Source organism: Camelus bactrianus, chromosome 6 (genome assembly GCF_048773025.1).
Source record: "Camelus bactrianus isolate YW-2024 breed Bactrian camel chromosome 6, ASM4877302v1, whole genome shotgun sequence".
NCBI lineage: Eukaryota > Metazoa > Chordata > Mammalia > Artiodactyla > Camelidae > Camelus > Camelus bactrianus.
In genome coordinates this window covers 7,857,426-7,878,247 of record NC_133544.1, presented here as the reverse complement: position 1 = coordinate 7,878,247, position 20,822 = coordinate 7,857,426, and the positions used below count along the sequence as shown (strand labels likewise).

The following is a 20,822-nucleotide window of genomic DNA, read 5'->3' as shown; positions in this document are numbered from 1 at the left end:
ACATTTTCAACAGTTTGAAATCATGGGTCTTTATAATAGTTACCTTGTCATGCCTTCATTTCATGACCTTGCTTCTGAGTTCACTGAGAAAACCCAAGTGATCAAAAGAGAGCATCTCCATCCTCTACTGCAGACCTGCCCCTGCCTGCCCACCTGCTGCGGAGAACTGTCTGTGCTCCCGCCTAAGATCAACTTCCCGCTTGTGCCCTGAATCCATCTCGTCTCACATCACCTGATTCTGCTCCTGTGGTTGCCCTTTCTCTCTTGCAGCTTGCTTTTCCCCCTCTCCTCTGGATCACCACCCTTAGCTTCAAACTTATTATCCTAACCTCCATACAAATCCAGAAGAAAACCAATCCAAATAAAAAAAACTTCCTAGACGTCCACATCCTCCCCCAGCCACGGTTTCAGTATTCTGGTCCCCTTTATGACCTCCACGTTTTGAAACCTAATTGTCAGTTCTCAGGCCTCATCTCACTCAGCCTCTCCAATCATCTGACACATTTTATCATTTCCTCCTTGAAACTCTCTCTCCCCTGCACCTGAATGTCTGATAAGCACCTCAAACTTTAGCATGGACAATCTGGCTTCGTCTCTTCCTTCCCCTGGACCCGTTGCTGCCCTGGTTTCCCTACCCAGGTATTGGCAACTCTCTGCTTCCAGCTGCTCAGGCCCAAAATCACGGAGGCATCTTTGACTCTTTTCTTATTCTGCTGCCCCATATTCAGTTCATCAGTGCATCATATTGGCCTAACTTTTAAAACATATCCCAAGTCTGTCTGCTTCTCACCCCTCCAACATTACTGTCCTGGCCCAAGACACCATCATTTCCTACTTGGGTTGCTCCTGTCACCTTCTCGCTGGGCCTGCTCCTTTCTGTGACTTCTTTTAACATACCAACAGGGGAACTTGTTAAAGCAGAAGTCAGATCTGCTTAAAGCCCTCCAATGCCTTCCTAACTCACAGAGTGGGAGGCCAAGTCCTGACCTGGGCTTTCCAGGCCTGATACAGTCTGATCCCTTGTGACCTCACTGCCCCCTCATTTCACTCTTCATTGCCAAGTACACTCCGTGTTGGAGCCTTGCCTGGGATACTCTGCCCCCATGTATCCACACGGCTTACCCACACTTCACCTGCGGTTCAGGTCAAATATCACCTCCTTCGAGAGGCCTCCCCAGATTGTCCTCTTGATAACATTCTACTCTGTTCCTTTTCTCTGCCCACACTTGTCATCATTTTATATTCCTGTGTGTTTATTGTCTATATCCCCCGCCAAAATGTAACCTCCATGAAGGCAGGAATTTTGTTTCATTTTTACTGTCTCTCTAGAGACCAAAAAAGTGCAGAGCACATGGTAGAATTGCAATAAATATTAGTGTGTAAAGCTGTTTAGCTGAAATTTTGTTACACAGCTTTTTTAAAATATATCTAATCGTATCTCTAGTCATTCAACAAAGTCCATAGTTTATTTACATTTCTATATGGCTATGACAGGACACTTAAGTAACTCTGAGTGTCGCCAAGATGCTTTACTAAGTCGTGTTGATTCCGGTGAATTCACTCTGGAGTCTGGCCCTCAGCCATGCAAGTTAAGAAGAGAGATCTCAACAGTGGCTAAGGATAGATAGGACCCTGAGATGCGGACTTGTCTTAACTAATCTCCTAAGAGACCAGCAGAGAAGACAGAGGACCAATTTATTTACAATGAGAAACACAGATGGGTGAGTTGAGACTTGCACCCACTTCAGCAGTACATTCTCTTCCTGGAGGCAGGTTATGTGAGATGCCAAAGATCAGGAGTGCTTGGTGAATGCAAAACCAGGACAAGGTGTTGGCGCTGGCTGGCTTGATAGCTCCATCCCTGCCGTGCCTGCCAGGTGCTCTGGTCCTTCTGACAAGACGCACTTTCCCAGACATCCTCTGGATGGGCAGTGACGAGTTTTACCTTTGTGACTCTCCTTGGCATGTTCTCTCTTCAGGTCTTTGTAGATTAGGAAGCATTTACTGTCTTTAAGGTGACTTTCCATATTTCTGGTTTGATCCATTGTCATTTTATAATTAGGCTCTTTGAAGGCAATCTTCCCCTCCAGATCTGAATAGGCTAGCCTGTCAGTGCTAAGCATTCTTTCTCTATACCTGTGAGTTTGACAGACACATTGTTATATATGCTTACATTTTGGATAGACATCTTTCTATGACTTAAAAAGAGCTGGTGTCATTTACGATAAAATACCTAGGGACAATCTAAGAAAGATTGCTGCGCCCAGTGCAGCTCGGGACTGTGTCTGGAGACGGGCGAAGCAAGACTTAAGAAACAAAGAGACAAAGTAAAGAGCAAAGATGGGACCAGGGGACTCAAGATCTCGTGGATCTAGAGCATCGAAAGCCTAGTAGACATCATATTTATTAGGAGTATACAGCTCAGGAAAAAAATGCGATCAAAGAGGTGGGGCTTTAGATATTCCATGCCCTAAGCACTAAGTTCTGCTTGCTGGTTAACTGATTAACGTCAGGCCTCTCCCTTCCGGGAACAATCACCCTCCTTGGGGTATGCAGATTTTCTAAGGCTATCCTATTATTGCCTCCGGGACATCTTGAGATAGCAAATACTTCCCTCGGGTTAAACAGCATGCTTTCATGCCAGAACAAAGTTCTGTTAGTGGATGATCTGGCTTTCCAGGACGGTCCATAGTTTTACCCTAAGGAAATATCTGCCCTTCTTCGTTCCCTTACGTCAATCTCAGGATTTCTCCTTACAAATTTTCTTTAGCATATATACGTGCTATAGGTCATATCCTGCGTAAAACATTAAAACAAAGCAAGCACGTGCATTTTAAGCAAGTAAGTGTGAATATAGTATTTTAAGCTCATTGAAATTTAGGTGCGGATTGTTTTCTAGTTGCTTGTTTTCTAGCGGCTTGTTTTCCAGCAGCTTGCTTCCTAGCAAAAGATGTATAAGAACTCTATACTGAAAATGAAAAAAAAAAACCAAAAAAACAAAAACACTGCCGATAGTAATTAGAAGTGAAATAAAGGGAGGGATATAAGATGTTAATGGCTTGTAAAGTTCAATATTGTTAATACATCAATTGTTCCCCCAAAATGATCTGTAGAGTCAAAGGAGTCCCAATCAAAATCTCTGTGTTTCTTTCCTTCCTTCCTTCCTCCCTCTTTCCTTCTCTCTCTCAATCTGTCTCTCTGGTGGACATTGATCATCTGATTCTGAAATGTATATGGTAATGCAAAGGACCTAGAATAGTCCAGACAGTTTTGAAGAACAACAAACTTTGAAGACTTCACTGTTCAGACATTAAGATTTACTATAAAGTTACTGTAATTAGACAGGCCCATAGATCAATGGAACAGAATAAGGAGTCCAGAAACAGATTCACATATTCATAATCACTTGATTTACAACAAAGGCATTATTACAATTCAATGAGGGTAAGGGTGGACTTTTCAATAAATGATGCAGGCCAATTGGAGAGCTATATATTAAAAGCAAACAACCCACCCCCCAAAAAACCTTGACCTCTACCTCACACTATAGGCAAAATTACTTTGAGATAGATCACAGACCTAAATATGAAAGTCAAAATAATAAAACTTTTAGAAAAGAATAAAACATAAGAGGAATTCTTCATAACCCTGGAGTGGGCAAAGATTTCTCAAGACAACATTAAAAGCATAAAAAGACAAGCCTTAGAATGGGGAAGATATTTGTAGTACATACTTGTGACAGAGTGCCTGAACTCAGAATATGTTAACAATTCCTACAAGTCAACAAGAACCTGACAACTCAATTTAAAGATAGAAAATTTGAGTAACTGCTTCATAAAAGAAGATACTCAAATGACCAGCCAGCGTAACTGAAAAGGGCTGAAAGTCTTTAATCATCAGAGAAATGCAAATGAAAAGATCCCATTACGACACTTCGGTCAAAATTAAATGCACTGATAATACCAAGTGTTGACGAGGGTGTGGAGCAGCTGGAACTCACATACACAGTGGAGCATGGATTGGTACTCTCCCTTTAAAAATCATTTAGGTGTATTTACTGAAGCCAAATATAGATCTACACATGATTCAGCAATTCCATTCCTAGGTATATACCCAAGAGGAATAGTGGTTTTGTCTAAAAATCACCTGTACAAGAATGTTCAGAGCAACATTACTCACAAATGCCTCAAACTAGAAACAATCTAAATGTCCATGAACTGGAGAAAGATACATGGTGATATCTACAATAGGAGGAAGATGCACTGTAGTAGTAGCCAGTACCACACAGCAGCGAACCAGAGTGAACTGTTACCTCCAACGACGTGAAGAATCTTACAGGTGAAATACCGAGTGAAGGAAGTTAGATACAAGTGTAAATACCACATACAAAGTTGAAAAAACGGTACAACTAAGCCACAGGGATAGAGATCAGAATAGTGGTTACTTGGTGGTGGTGGAGGTAGTAGGGATGGAAGGCTATTCACTGGCAGGAAGCCTGCTGGGGGACTGGACATTTGCTATCATATATATATGTATATATATATATATATTTTTTTTATTTATTTATTGAAGTGTAGTCAGTTTACAACGTTTTGTCAATTTCTGCTGTACAGCATAATGCTTCTGTCATAACTGAACATACATATATTCATTTTCATATTCTTTTTTCACCATAAGTTACTACACAATATTGAATATAGTTCCCTGTGCTATACAGTATGAACCTGTTTATCTATTTTATGTATATTAGTTAGTATCTGCTGCTACCTCCTGATTTAAGTGATAACTACATGGGTGTGTACATAGGTAAAAATTCATTTGGCTCAGTTAGGAGGGCTACAGAGATGGGGACAAGCACAAAGGCCTTAATATTTGCACACTTCACTGTGTAAGTTGTACTTTAATAATCATTTAGAAAGGAGTTGGTACTCTATCTTAAAAAATAGTGAAGTATACCATGTGTCCTTAAAGTTAAAAAAAAACACAACAACCTGACACAGGAACTATATATTCACTCTCTTGTAATGACCTATAATGGAAAAGAGTCTGAAAAATTTCAGAATAGATACATGTATACGCATAACTGAATCATTTTGCCATACACCTGAAACTAAGACAATGCTGTAAATCAACAATGCTTCAATAAAAAGTTGTTTATTTTGAAAACAAACAGATAAAAACCAGGCACTTCTTAAAATGTGGACTGTTCATACCCATAGAATTCCTTAGATCCACGAAAAAAACCATTTGAATTCCCATAAAAAAATTTTGGAGTCCTTTATATTTAAAAAGAATTGAAGTTAATCAGAATATGATTCAGATCCTTTATTCAGAATGTATCTGGGTGTGGCCCAGTCAGTTTAGCTGATGTGGCCGGCAGACTCTAAGACACCCCCAGTGCTCTCTGCCCGCTGGTGTCCATGACTTTGTGCAACCCCTCCCCTTTGAATGTGGTTTGCTTCTACCCAATGGAGTGCAGCAAAGCTTAGCTTACAGAGGACTATGAGTGAGATCACGCTAGCCACCTCTACTGCCTCCGGCCTTATGTGCTTTAACTACGCAAGCCGCTCTGTTGGAGAGGCCCACATGGCCAGAAATTGGGAGGGGCCTCCACACACGGCCAGCAAGACACTGATGCCTTCAATCCAACAGCTTCGAAGAACTGAGTCCTGCCAACCAAACTGAGTGTGGAAGTGGATCCTTCCCAGCTGAGCCTTGAGATGAGACCATCTGACACCGTGAACGTAGCCTCGTTGACAGACCCTGAAGCAGAGGACCTGGCTGAGCCAGGTCCAAATGCCTGACCTGCAGAAACTATTTGATAATAAGTGTGTGTTATTCTAAGTAGCTTAAATTTTGTGGCAAATTGTTATCACAGAGATAACTAGTTATTGTGATATTAAAAAAAATTTTTTTTTGTTGTCTTAATGGTGGTACTGGGGATGGAAGCTAGGACCTCATGGGGGCTAGGCATGCACCCTACCACTGAGCTATACTTGGCCTCCCTGATATTAAAAGATGTTAGTTAATATGATTGAACAGGCATCCTTACCTTCCAGGAGTTAACAATCTGAGATGATCACTATTATGGACTGAATGTTTGTATGCCCCACAATTCATATGTTGAAGCCCTAATTGACTATATTTGGAAATGGGACCTCTAAGGAATTAAGGTTAAATGAGGTCATAAGGGTAAGGATGAGGCCCTGATCCAGTTGGGTTAGTACCCTTATAGGAAGAGACACCAGAGAACACGCGCGCTCCCTCTCTCTCTCTCTCTCTCTCTTACTCTCCCTCTCTGCCACGCTAGGACAGTGAGAAGGCTGCCATCTACAAGCCAGGAAGAGGGTTCTCACCAGAAACTAGTTCAGCTGACACCTTGATCTTGGACTTGCCAGCCTCCAGAGCTGTGAGGAGTACATTTCTGTTATTTAAGCCACCCATTCTGTGGTATTTTGATAGGGCAGTTCATCCTAAGGTAATTACCAACTGTGTTTTTTTGTTTTTGTTTTTTTTTAGCCAGAATAATTGCAGAATTATAAATACTTGAACAGGAATATGGAGCTAATCTACAATGTCCTGAAGGAATCAGAAACAACTTAATTCTTTAAGTGCCAGTATGTGCCAAGCACTGTTTTATTCTCTGGACTTAGTTTAAACAGTGTCCCTAACCTTCATGGAGCTTAGATTTTAGTGGGGATCACAGAATAAATAATAAAAGAGAATTGACAAGGAAGTTCTGGTTATGTGATAAGGACTATAGTGAAAATAAACACAATTTTGATAAGGTGGTCTGGGAAGGCATCCCTGAGGCAGTGGCATTTGAGCTTTGACAAACTGAGCACCCAGGCATCAGAAGATCTAGACAGCTCTGCAAAAGGGGACAACAGCATGGGGGCTCTGACGTGGAGAGGACCTCAGCATGTTTAAGGAAAAGAAGTGAGGACAGTAGAATTGAAGCATAGCCAGGAAAGGGGAAGAGTCCGAGATGCATTTGGAGAGAAAATCAAGAGCCACGTCATGCAGGACCTTGTAAACCATTGCCAAGTTTGATTTTATGCTAAGAGCAATAGGGAATCATTAAACTCAGTTGCAACATAAGGGAGTGATAAGATCTAGAGAATGTTGCAAGTCCAGCTGCTGTCTATGGAAACTTGGTGGGAGAAAAGCAGGAGTGGAAGCAGGAGAAGAGTACTGAGGCTACTGCAGCGGTCCAAGCTCAAGCAGACAGTGGCTAAGGTTAGGGTGGTGGCAGAGGAGAAGGGGATGGGTTTCAGATGGATTTTGGAGGGGGAATCAGTAGGATCTGATGATGGACTGGATATGGGTAGTGAGAGAAAGGAACGAATCAAAGATACCAACATGTGCTGGCTTGAGCCTGGGGCATGACTGAGAGGCAGAGACTAGAGGAGGCACAGGTCTGGGGCCAGTTCTAACCAACATGAGATTATGGTTCTTTCTTTCATGCAAATGATAGAAGACACGTCCTTCAAAACATAAACATCTAAAAGGGGAATGAGATGTTACCAAAAAGACAGCTCAAAAGTACAGTACTATTAGAAGTAATTATTTTGACTTTAGTGACTCATAAACCTGGTTTTTGAAGTATTTAAAGGTATGCACCATTAGTAGCCAAATGAGTCATTGTAATTTATTATTGGGATAAAAATCTCTGTATCATACAGGATCTTCAATTATCAATGACACTGAAACACAATCCAGATATTTCCCAATATGTGAATGAAGGAAGATTAATAAAATGGCAGCACTTAGGCTAACAGATTGCTTCTTCTTTGCTTGCCCTTAAAGCAGTCAGCTGACCTGACTGACCGGTTGCTACTCACAGCTCCAGGCCTGTTGTTAAAATAAAGCTATTAGGTTTACTGTTTCTGCTTTATTCCAGTAATCGAAAGTAACAGTCATACTTGGTTTCTGAGTTGTTCTCCAGGGAGAAGGTCACAGAACTGTAACCTTACAAAATAGGTTAAATACCAAGAAGACCATGCCTTGGGTGCTAATGAGATAAAGAGATGGAAAAAGTGACAACCGTGAGCCTCTATTGAATTGGTCACCTGGAGGCATCATGACACCACTCAGTCTAATGAGAAAATGATTCTGTTGACAGCTATCAATGCTTTATTGTTTGAGCTGTGGCCATAGAATCACCCTGCCCATCCCCAAGGTGGGCTCACAGTTTTGAAGGCACCAGCCTGCTGTGAATCCCCTTGGCCCGGCAAAGTAGTAAAGCTGTGTTTCTTCTAAGCTCCAAGACCCTGTTTCTCTGAGTTGCAATTTGGCTTATCAGGGACGATCTTTTGGGGGGGGGAGGCGCCGATCTTTCGGCAACATGAAGAGGTTCAAAAATATTTTCTGAAGATGGTTCTCTAGGAAGTCAGTCTCCCACCTTCTCAGTCTGCTGGTTTTCTGAATAAAGTCGTTATTCCTTGCCCCCACCCCCATATATATCTTTTTTCTTTGTGTGTATGTGTGTGTGTGTTGTTTTTTTGATTTGCCTGCCCCGTGGACCTAAATAAAAGAACCAGTTTAGGAATCTCTCACTCTTTATGACAGTCTTGTGTGGAAAGTGCAAACTGAATGATACTTAAGATGCCAGTAGAAAACATCTTGCCCCTTCCTTAGCAGCTGCTAGAAAGCAGGCCTGGGGAGGGGCAAGGGTTGCAGCGATATGGCTGATATGGCCGCGTCAGCATTGCTGGAGGCAGTGGGCCGGGGCTCCCGGCACAAGCCAGGCAAAGCTAACACACTACGGATATTGTCTTAATCAACATACTGCTAATTGGCTTTATCTCACTTTCCACTTTCCTTGGCTCAAATTATAGCCTTAATTGGGTCCTAAACACTGGGGATTTGTGACCACTTCGATTGCAACTTACTTATGAAATATAAACTGGATTAGACTGCAGTGGCTGGGTGTAAGGAAGAAACAGGATTCCAAGACAGGATTGTTGCTTTCAGGGTTGATAATCTCCGTCTTCAGCCCTGACTTCTCTCTTCAGCTCTGAAGTATGTTTTCAATAGCCTGATTGACATTTCTGAAGGTCCCATGGTCACTTTAATATCAACCCACATCAAACTCTTTTCACAGTCTCATCCCCTCGTTGCTGAAAGATCGGCCCCAGTCCCTGATGAGCCAAATTGAAACTCAGAGACAGGGTCTTGGAGCTTAGAAGAAAGACACAGCTTTATTACTTTGCCGGGCAAAGGGGACTCACAGCAGGTTGGTGCCTTCAAAACTGTTGAGCCCACCTTGGGGATGGGCGGGGTGATTATATGGCCACAGCTCAAACAATAAAGCATCGATAGCAAGCAACAGAATCATTTTCTCGTCTTAAGACTCAGAGTGGCGTCATGATGCCTCCAGGTGACCAATTCTATAGAGGCTCGCCGCCGCTGTCACTTTTTCCATCTCTTTATCTTGTAAGAGCCCAAGGTGCGGTCTTCTTGGCATTTAGACTATTTCATAAAGTTCTGTGACCTTCTCCCTGGAGAACAACTCAGAAACCAAGTATGACTGTTACTTTCGATTACTGGAATAAAGCAGAAACAGTAAAGTTAATAGCTTTATTTTAACAACAGGCCTGGAGCTGTGAGTAGCAACCAGTCAGGTCAGTTGACGGTACTAAGAGCAAGCATAAGAGAAAGCAATCTGTTAGCCTAAATGTCGGCAATTTTCTTAAGTTTCCTTCACCATGGCCCGGTTATCCTCTTGTTTCCTGTTTCATTCCCTGGTAGCTGCTTGGTTCATTCGGTCTCCCTCCCCAGAAGCTTTGTAACCATCTTTGTCTTCTTTCTCTTCCTCACTTCTCACAACCAGGATTGACACCATTGCTTAAATCTCTCTCCAATTGGTCCATTTATTTATTTAGTCCTTTTATTTTTTCATTTCAAGTGTCATCATCTCTTACCTGATCATGGCAAGGGCCACCTCACCTGTTCTCCAACTTCAAAACCTCTCCCAGTTCAAATTGATTCCCTATCCTTTGAGTGATCCTTCCCAAAACATCAGTGGAATCTCATTCCTGTTTTTAAAACTTTTGGTGGCTTCCCCACTCACAAAAAGATAAAATCCAAATCTCTCAGAAAGGCTTCAGGTCTTAGCTCAAAGGTCAGCTCCCCTGAGAGGCCTAATCTCACCACCCTATGTAAAGTTGAACTGCTGTGTAATTCTATCACCTGATTTATTTAATTCATGGTTCTTCTTACAATTTATAATCCCCTTACCTGTTCATGTGTTTATCTGCTCCCACCACCTAGAATGTGAGGTCTACGCGGGACAGTGATCTAGATAGTGTTTTTCATAGTGGAAAGTAATCCCCGCTTAGCATCATGATGGTACATGACAGGCCCGCAGTAATAATGTGTTGAATGATTGCCCCTCACTTCGCTTTCCAGCTTCATTCCCTTCACTCCCCACAACATACTTTGTGATCTAGTTACTTCAAAAGTCTCCCTTTCTCCAAGTAAACTTCAAATTATTTGCACTTTTCTTTTCTTCCTTTCTTCCTTCCTCTTTCTGAATTGTTCCCTCTACCTGGCATGCTCTTCTCTTGTCTACTTACTGAATCCCAGCTTTCCTATCAAGACTTCTGAAGTCACCTCCTACGTGAAGTCTACCTTGACTCATCTGAAAATATAGTTCCTTTTAAGTCTTCAGCAAGTAACATGGTACCTAGCACATTCTGATGCAGGAAAAATGGGTGTGGGGCATGAGGAGGGCCGTGTTCCAGGTCTTGGTGAGTCCTTGGGACGTGCCCCACCGGGTGTGGGTCCTTGGCTTCGCGCAGGAAACAATTCAAGAGCAAGACACAGTTGAGTAAAGGTAGATTTAGAGAGAGACATAGGGCACAGAGGGTAGGCTATTTCAAAAGACAAGAGAAAGGCAAGGAAAGAGGTGTGGGAGTTAGGTGCTCAGGTTAAGTTAAAAATAGGCGCACACTCCATAGACAGAATGCAGGCCATCTCCGAAGAGGAGGAGTGAAAAAGGGCGGCCAGGTGTGGTGGTGCCAGTTTTTATGGGCTCAGTAGCTTCACATGCCTACAGGTGGGATCATTCCTACTACCCTAGGGGAGGGGCTGGGATTCCTAGGAATTGGGCCACCGCCCACTCTTTGGCCTTTTATGGTTAGCCTTGGGACTGTCATGGTGCCTGCAGGCATGTTATTTATCACATTAATATGTTACAATGAGCATATAATGAAGCTCAAGGTCTACTAGAAGTCAAACCTTCCACTATCTTAATCCTCAAGGCCAACTAGGAGTTGAATCTTCCACCATTTTGGTGTTAATTGTTGTCATTCCTTGAATGGCTGTGCCCTGCTCCCTTCCATTCTGTCTCAATTCCAGGTACTAAATAAATAGTCCTTAGTTGTGTTACCTTGCTGCTCCAGTCTATGGAAGGCAGAAACAAAAATGATGTGGAGCAACTCATTTCAAGTTCTCAAAAGCCACACGTTACAAACGGCTACTGTACTGGACAATGCAGATTCAGATCCTGTGCTTTTCCCACTGGACCATTAGTTCTAGAACGTTAGTCCCACTAGCCGTTCATGCAAAAAGGGAAATCCTTTGTCAAACTTTCTAAGAATTTACAAGCGCATATTAATACACATAAAGAATTTAGAACTTTAACTTTCCCGTATTTGATTCCTCCCCTCCCCTTCACTAACCTTCTGTGTTAACACTTTGGAGCGAGTTCTAAATTCGAAGAGCGAAGGAATATCCGAGTCAAGTCTGTCTCAGGCACCATTTATCAAACTTTTGCTGGGGGGGGGGGCAGAGGAGGTAACGTCCAGATCCCACCTTAGGAATAAAACGGGCTGCGAAACACAGCCTCAGGTAAATCTATGGTCTTTGCTAATATCCCCAGTTACTGCCGCCAATGTTTTCATTGAACAGCTTTATCAATGAGTTTCAGCGCATACTGATGTAAAATTAGCTCGTATTCCCGAATCCGCTGCCATCACAGTCCTAGCCTGCAAATTTATTCCTTCAACAAATATTTCTTGAGCGCCTGCATACATATTGGTGGACAGAACAGCTCCAAAGCTCCGCACTAGGGAGGCGAGTCTAGTGGGGAAGGAGGGAGTCCTGGTAACACCTGCGCCCTCTGTCCCCGGCTGTGCCCAGCACCCCTCTTGCATAAGCACATTAAACAGGCGCCACTACCCTAGGAAGCAGGCATTATTCTCACTTCGCAGAAGACTAAGAACAGGTCGAGTAACTTGTTATGAGCCACGTGGCCCCGTCCGGAGGCTCGCGCTCGGCTGACACCAGGGGCACGCGTGGGTGCCTCGGTCCCCTCCAAACGCCTCCACGGACGCGGTCCGAGGAGAAGCGCGGCCGCCGCGACCTCGGGCGGCAAGAACCGCGGGACCTCACAATGCGCCGGAAGCGGGCGCGTCTCCGGGCCCTTCCTCGCGCTGTCGGCGCCAGAGCTGACCCGTCGCCCGTAGCCTCCCGCGCCGCTCCCACGCGTCCCCGGACACCCGCTGCAGAAGCCAGACCGGATTGGGGCGGAAATCGCCCTACTGCCAGCCGGAGCACGAACTGCCGTTCCCGTGAGGCTTTGCGGCGCCGGGAGGCTGCTGCGCAGGCGCACGCACGGCGTGCGTGGCGGCGTCAGCGGTTCTAGAACGTTGCTGTGGTAGCGCTCGGGCGCCATGTTAGGACGAAGGGGAAGGAGGAGAAGCGCTTAAAGCGGCGGGAGCGGGTGCGGGAGTGGGGTTGGACCCAGGGCTGAGGTAGGCTCCCCCCTCCCTCCCGCCTCAGTGGATCATGCCCAGGGCGGCAGTGGCGGCGGTTGCGGGGGGGAAGTGACTGGGCGGTGCCGGCGCAGGAGACGATGCCGTTGTAAGTGATTTGTATTCTCTTTTCTCTCGCACGCCGGCGGGGCTTTGGGGGCGTCAAGGGAGGGGGGCGGAGGGGCGCGCGAGCCGGGCCCTCGCCCCGGGGGGGAGGCAGGCGGGACTGGGGCTTCTTCCTGTTTCCTCTCCCACTCGTCGCCGCACTTCCCCTTGTGCTCGTTCCCGCTTCCCCCCACCCCTTCCTGGCTTCAGCGGCCGTGGGGCCGGGGGCCTTCCCCTTCCGGAAGATTCAGAGGAACCTCTAACCCTACTATTCTTGCTTCTCCGCCTCGTCCTATTAGAGAAATGAGGGGAAAAAAAAACAGTGCCCAGCGGCTGGGGAGGAAGGCCCTGCTCCTCGCGGGGTCTGCGCACGGGGTTGGGGCTCGCCCCCCGGCGCCTCTTCGGCTCATTTCGCTGCTTCTGTTCCCGGCCTCCCTCTCCTTGCCGTTTCCGAAATGCCCAAATCGTGGCCAGTGTTAACCCACTTCCACGTCTGAGCTTGCATGAGCACCCAGTTTTGAGCGCCGAGCCCCTCTTTTAGAACTGCTCCCCGGGCTTTCAATCGCTAGGAAAAGGGCACTTTCCAGGGTGCCCCCTTCGAAAAGCCCTGTGTTGTGTATTGCCCTCCCTGTTTTGTTTTGATAGGTTAGCCAGATTTCATCCTGCTTCCTTCTCTCTGCATCTCCAGTGATACTTTTTGTTCTTCTGGTTGTAGACTTAAAGCTGGTCTATCTGTGCTTTCTCATCTCACTGGGCCTACGTCTTATACTTTCTTTTCCTTATAGGGTTTTTAAAAAGTTTTCGTTTTCTTTCTTTCTCTTTCAAAGAATGGAATGTAATTTGAGAACACATTGTTGGGATCGAAAGATTACAGCCTTTTTTTTTTTCCTGCGTACATACAGCACTGTAGAGGCCTAAATAGTGAGACTGCATTTCTCCCATTTTTGAAGATTTAAGTGTAAGAGACGAGGGACCGAATTTTCTTTGTAGCTTCAAAGCGAAGCATGTAATTGACACTTGCAGTTTTACTCAAATGCAGCGTGAAGGTTTTAGGGTTTCTAGACACCTGATGTAACACCTGATGTTTATTGTAGTATTTTTTACGTGGAAAAAAGCTTTTTTGCAGATAGCACTGATTATAGTTTTACAGTTTTATTTACATGTGTGTCTCTCTTTACAGGTGAGGCTTTAACTTTGACACAGGCTTTAAAGACATCTGTCGCATTTTACAGGATATTTTAAAAAGGAATTTCGTGCTCCTTCTCACCCATTCCTGTCATTTTGTTAAGAAGCCTATCCACATATTTCTGTAATGAGAATATTTGTTTTAACTGGTTATACAGACCTAAAAATCTTGTAGTCTGCAAGATCTCTGTTAACTGACTCATCCTTGTGTGGAATGATAAGAGTTACTATGAGAACTGAGTCTAAGCAAGATTTTTGTGACATAAAAAAAAAAATTCAGCAGCAGTTAAAATAAACCTAAATGTTGCAGCAGTGCCATGTGACTTCTTTGTGTTAGCTCACATTTTATTGCTATTTTTGAAAAGGGACTTCTCTTTCTAATAATCATGTCAGTATTAAAAATTGATCAGTACTAGGAAATGTATTTCTTACAACGCTTTAGTGAAGAAATAATTTAATCTGTCTTTCTCTTTAGAAAGTAAAAGTACTTTTATACCTACTTTTTCCCAACATTCTTTTAGGAAGGGAGGTGTACATTTCCTTTAAAGATATAAGTGCTTCATATTCTTTGGAAGTTAGTTCAAATGTTTGAAATAGAAGACAAAGTGAAGACAGTAGATTCACACATGGACATTGCCTTTCTCGTGTGTTTCTTGAAATGTGAATAGTATGACCAGTTTTTCATTAGCTGTCCCTCTTATTTTTAACCCGAAGTGTTTTACTTTCAAAATATACAACAAAAAGACCAAAGACTACTTAGTTAAATAGGCTTTTTTTCCCCATCATTAATTTGCTTTCTTTGTTTTTCATGTTCTGGTGTCATTAATTTTGTTTCTTTGATGTTCTGAATTGTGATTCCCAGGCTATCTTGTGTTTGACTTCCACTTTCATTTTTGGTATGCCTGTTCTGTTACTTTGGGTGAGTGGGTGGGGTTAAAGTGTAGATCATAGATGAGTTGTCAGAATGGATGAAATCAAAACAGATTATTGAAGTACAGGTCATTACAAAACATTGTGAACAAGCCTCCATATGTTGTTTAAAAGCATATGTAATTAAATACATAATTTTGAAAGACTGGTATGGTTAAGACCCATCATGATGAAGCTTCTGAAAGTTTTGATAGTCTCAGGATCCATTAATACAGGATTTCTCATGTTGATACTACTGATGTTTTAGGCTGATAATTCCTTGCAGGGGGCAAGCCTCTGTATATTAGTGTGTTAACAGCATCCCTGACCTCTACTAGATTTCAGGAGTCCCACCCCCCATCTCCTCAGTAATGACAACCAAACATGTCCAGATACTGCCAGATATACCTGGGGGCCAAAACCTCTTTGTTGAGAATCACTGCTTTACTTTAGAGTAATACCCTTATTATGGAAACTGTATTCTGATTTCTGCCCTGCTCCATGCTGGTCAGATCATTATTTTCTATTAACTCAGTTCTGGCTATCACACTGGTGATAAAAAGAGTTTAAGGAGAGTAGACAATCAGTGACTTAGCATTCATGCCACTTTTGTAGAATGTTGTTGACGTTATTGGAAGAGGTATTTAGCAAGACCTGGGGGAGACAGTAGCTTTTTTTCCAAGTATTTGTGGGGCTGTCACAAAGAAGAGGGAATTTGAGTAGTTTCTTAACAGGCAGAACTGGGACCTTTTGGTGGCTAGTAACACTGTAGCAGTGGTTCTCAGTGTGATTTGTAGAAGCCTGGGCATTGGGGGTCCTTGAGATCCTTTTGGGGAGTATATAAAATCCAAACTGTTTTCACAGTAATATTGACATGGTATGTCTTTTTTACTCTGTTGATGTTTGAACCAATTGTGCAAAAGCAGTGGTGGGTAATGCTGCTCCTGCTTTAGGAAGAATGGAGGCAGGGCACCGTATTCTACTAGTTGTCTTTGTATTACTACAATATACACACACAGAGTTTGGAAAAACAGGCCTCTGTGAAGCAGTAAAAAAATACTGATTTTATTAAGTCTTGACCCTTGAGTTTGTCTTTTAAATAAGTTGTGATAAAATGGGAATTACACAAAGTTGTATGCGAAAAAGGAGGATGGTTGTTTTGCAAAGAGCACATGAGTGATATGTGAGCTAAGCTAGTGCTTTTCTCATGGAGCTCTGTTTTTACCTGAAAGAACAAGTTACGAACTATGGATATTCATATTTGACTACTTAGCATTTACTTGAAAAATGAATTGACCCTGTCTCTTTAAAGAAAACAACTGAGTATTTGTGGCCAATGATAGAATTTGAGCTTTCAAGCAAAAATTAGAATTTTGAAATGCTTTTTTCTGTCCTTGTGAGCTTGACAGCCTCCCAGTAAGTAAAAGAGTTTGTGATTAGATTGATGGTGATTATTAATGAACTCTTTTTTTTTTTTTTCCTTTAAGCAAGCATTATCAGTTTTTTTGGTGGGGGGAAGGTTAGGTTTATTTACTTTTCATGGAGGTACTGGGGATTGAACCTAGGACCTTGTGCATGATAGTGATAAGCATGTACTCTACCACTGAGCTATATCCTCCCTTGATGAGCATTTTTTGATACTGTATGATAATATGTTACCATTTGGAAGATATGCATATCTTCAGTGAACCCACATTTCCAAACCACCAATCATAATGTGATAAAATCATACATGGGTTAAAAAGGTACATTTAAAGTGCAGGGTGGACCAATGGATTTTATTGCAAGAGTACGAAGGGTTTATTGATGTGATTTCTGCTTTCATACTGTAATCTTTAAGAAATTAACCACTTGTGGCATTTTGGTGTAATATTAAAGAAGAATATCCACTATTTGAAAAGTCTTCCTGAAATATTCCTTTCCAGTTATAATGATATAATGCCAGGTTTTCTTGATGTGCAGTTACGGAAACAACTTATCGAAAAGTATTGAATGCAGAAGCAGCAGCCCTTGACTAAGTCAGAATTAAACAGATTTGCAAAAATGTAAAACAGTGCTGTTTTCACTGAGTATTTTTGTTTTGGAAAAGTTGTTTTTTTTAAAAGTTACTTATGTTAACATGTAATAGATTTCTTGTTACTAAAATAAATAGACATTTAAAAAAATTTCCCAGTTATAATTTCCAATGCAGTAAATATTGGCAGACATAATCCATATAAACAAAAGCTCTTTGGAGTCCTCAGTAAGTTTTAAGAGTTGTAGGGTCCTAAGACCCAAAAAGTTTGAGACCTGCTGCTGTAGGGTAGTAGCTGACAGCTCTCCAAAGCTGCTGTTACCAGTGGTGGTTAGTATAGCATCTCTGGTGGTTTTTGAACACAGTTTGGAGGAATGGACACACACATGATTGAAAGACATTTTTTGTTGTCAATGAAAAACAATGTCTTAGATAACCTTTAGGAAAGAGATTTTTGTTTCTCAGATTTTAAGATTTAGATTTTGTAATGAATTGCTTACTGCTTAATAAATGTTGGCTGTGGTTTTGAAATGTGATATTTTAGCTTCAGCATTTTCAGTTCATGTTTTTTTGATGGAGAAGTTCAGAAGGAAGGTTTTGGATTTGAGTAAATTTATAAGCCTATTCAGTTCCTGTTCCCTGACACCTATCCCCCACGTACCCCCACCTCTGCTCCAAGCCTTCTGACCTGAAAACATACAACTTTTAAAATGTTTTGATTTGTCAGAATATTCCATTCCTTGGTAACTCAGCAACTTTAAGTTAGCATTACAGTTAAATTTCACCTTCAGTTAAATCTAGGCAGGTTTATGAAAGTTACTTTTAGGCAAAATGAGGCCAATTGGAGTCCCAGCTATTTCTCATTTTTGGTTGGGTTGGAGAAGCTTGTCTTTTATTTTGTATGTTCAATGTTCTGATTGTTTAGCAGGTTTTAAATAATTGTAGTGTCAGTTTATAATTCACAAATGACACCATTGCAGGTGATAGCGATTCTCAAAGTTGGTTAAATTGAGGCTCAGAGTCATCACTTATCTGAGGTCTTAAGGGTGCTCCGTTGTAGATAGGAGCTTAATTGAACTCTAGGTTCCATGTTCCATTCTCACTCTAGTACTATACCTTTCCTGTTGTGTACCTTGTTGGAAACTGTGTTTCCTTAGCTCGATTGGAGTCTGTTTACATGTCTTAAGTAGAGTTAATTTTCAAAATCAAGTTCTGTGGAAGATTGTTGTACAGTCTTTGGATTGTAAGTTTGCAGAATTTTACAGTGTTCTCCTTTGTGAAAATGTAAGAACTTGGGGAAGAAAAAAATGTACGAGTTTAAATTAGATAATGTTTATTCCACTTCTGTCACAGAATTGTCTTTCAAATTTGTTTTCTCGTCTATATGGTTCAGAAACCAGCTTGTATTCCACAGTAGTTTTCTTTTTTTTTTTTTTTTTTTTAGTTTTTAAGTTATTATTTAAGAATAATGTTCTTGTCATTTTGGTTATCAGAAACATCAAAATTGCATTTCCTGGTGTTAATGTGTATAATACTATGATTTAATATATTTTGACTCTTCTTTTCTGATACACTTTTATGCTTTTCCGGATTATGTAGTTACATTTCCTTCATTTTCAAGTTGTGCTTGACAAATATTGATGCAGGAGTGCTGTGATTTGGCTGGTTTTTTTTACTTCTAGCCCCTCTTGGAGAGAGGGCAAGGGGACAGTTGCAAGTGCCCTTAGGAGGAAAGGAAAAATAACCTGGCATTGTTATGACTGAATAACAAGTACTTTTTCTCTGCATAATCAACCGTGTATTTCCAGTTTGGCTTTGGGATTCACCATAATTTATTCCCCTTGGGCATAAACTATTCCTTCATCTGTGTTTGAGTCTCTGCTGCTGCTTGCTAAATACCAGCTGGATGATCCACCTGGAATACATATTTTAAGACTAGAGTTAGGTTCTAAATATGTTTAGTACCACTTACACAGGATGGCAGGTGAATTAGCCATCCTCAGAATAATTTCTTAGTGAGCAAATACATTTTCTTGATTATATGCTTGACTCTTAAGCTACCAGTAAAATTAAAATACATATTAAACCTCTTATGAAAGAGGAGATTGTATTATTTCTGCTAAGCATTAATATTTAATGCACATTCAGATACTTTAGAGAGATCCCATATTCCTATTCTGTTCAGTGTCCTTTTTCCCTGTTTAATTCGAATGGGCACATTATATTTGATGTTAAGGCCTTTAAACAGCAGATTATACTGTGATTACATTAGATGTTATTGTGATTTATCTGATTGCTTCCAACGAAGGATATCAAGTAAATTAAGCTTTCAGTTTTAACTTCACTGACTAAAGCTAGGAAGAAATGATAGTGTTTTCTTTTGGCTATGAGCTACACGTTTTGAGGCCGTTGACACTGTTAGTATCATGGGCCACCCAATTCCAAATGCAGCATACGAGGGGGCAGGGATTCATCAGTAGCTTTGTTTAAATTGGGATGCAAAGTCGTTAAACCTTAACTGTTTTGGAAAACACCATTGGTGATTTGTCGTCCTTTCCTTTGTGTGTTAGTCATCTGCCTAGACTGCCCTTTCCCCCTTCTCCCAGTCATTTAGAGTGCACACCTCCTTAACCTTTTGCTTCGGCATAGCCTTGATTATTTGTTTCTGTAATATTTATTTTAAGCTTTTACTTTGCATTCATCTGTTGTTCAAGGATCTGAATCCCAGACCAAATTTAGATGGTCACTGAGAACAGAGATTATCTTTGTATTCCTGATTTTAGCATTGTCTTTCATACATATTTAGAATCCTAGTTCAGTAAATTTCAGCCTAATAAATAGTATGCTTTCTGACAAAAATAAGTTAAATGAGGAAAAGGTTCTTTTAGGAAAATTGGATTGATGAAGTTTGATAACCTTGGATACTTTAGCAGTTTTCTGGAGCCATCTGTAAAGCATGATTTGCTTTGTATTTTTCTAATCATGAAGTATTACACTGAAAAATCTACTTTAAAGTTTTTATTGTATTCATTTCTTTAAAAAACATGTTTTGATTAGCATAAACTAAAAAGCTAATTATTGTTTTATATTGGGTTTTTTTTGGTGTCAAGAAATGATTTTAGGGAGTGATTTTTGCCTCTACTATCACAAGCTTAATGGTGAAAGTATAATTAGGTGATTTTCAACTTTTGTATGACTTCATTAATATTTATATTTAAAAGCAATTTAACAAATTGAAACAAAATCTTTTAAAATGAAATTCTCCCATATCAGTTCAGCTTGGTTTATTTCTATACATGTATAGACATAATACACAAGTAATTTTTAAAGATACAAGACTATTGTCAAAGATATAGAGAGGCACTTCACCATAGAGGCTATGATTATAGTCAGGTGCCTGAGATCATACCCTGGCCTAGTGAATTTAGGTAAGCCTTTTCTCTCTTCAGTTTCTTCATCTGTAAAATGGAGACAATTAATAGGGTCGTTGGAACAGTTGGAAATAATGTAAGGTGCTTGACACACCGCCTGAAATAATGTTGTGGTTTCAATAAATACTAGCTATTATCATAATTATGTTTTACAGCTTTTTCCACCTGTCATATTGTGGGCATCTTTCCATGCTACTACATGTGATAACTACCTCATTCTTTTTATATGGCATAGTATAACTTGTAAGAATTAGGCAGTCCTGTATTATGTTAATAGATATTTAGGTAATTTGCATTTTGTTAGTGCTCTGTATATAGTGCTCCAGAGAATGACCTTGGATATCTTCTTGTGCTATTCCTATGAGAAGGGTCAAATTCCAGAATCTGTGGGATCAAGAAAGGTATTTATTTACAAAT

At 41.4% G+C, this 20,822-nt stretch overlaps 1 protein-coding gene and 1 long non-coding RNA gene across 8 annotated transcripts in view; one reads left to right on the top strand and one right to left on the bottom strand.

Annotated features, from left to right (window-relative positions):
• Window positions 1-9,175: 9,175 nt before the first annotated feature.
• Window positions 9,176-12,559, bottom strand: LOC141577873 (uncharacterized). 3 transcript variants are annotated; one of them, XR_012507398.1, is made up of 2 exons: window positions 12,461-12,559; window positions 9,176-11,837 (listed from the first exon to the last, which is right to left on the bottom strand). It is a non-coding gene; the product is annotated as an uncharacterized LOC141577873 (long non-coding RNA). The 3 variants fall into 3 exon arrangements; XR_012507399.1 differs by having other exon boundaries at window positions 9,176-11,781; window positions 12,461-12,544; XR_012507397.1 differs by having other exon boundaries at window positions 12,212-12,516.
• A 79-nt stretch (window positions 12,560-12,638) lies between these two features.
• Window positions 12,639-20,822, top strand: part of PAPOLA (poly(A) polymerase alpha) — a 53,431-nt gene continuing 45,247 nt past the window's right edge. For all 5 annotated transcript variants that reach the window (XM_074365066.1, XM_045505762.2, XM_010968763.3 and 2 more), the window contains exon 1: window positions 12,639-12,870. In XM_074365066.1, coding sequence (XP_074221167.1) covers window positions 12,863-12,870 — 8 coding nt within the window. In that variant the 5' untranslated portion in view covers window positions 12,639-12,862. The remainder of the gene's footprint in view (window positions 12,871-20,822) is intronic.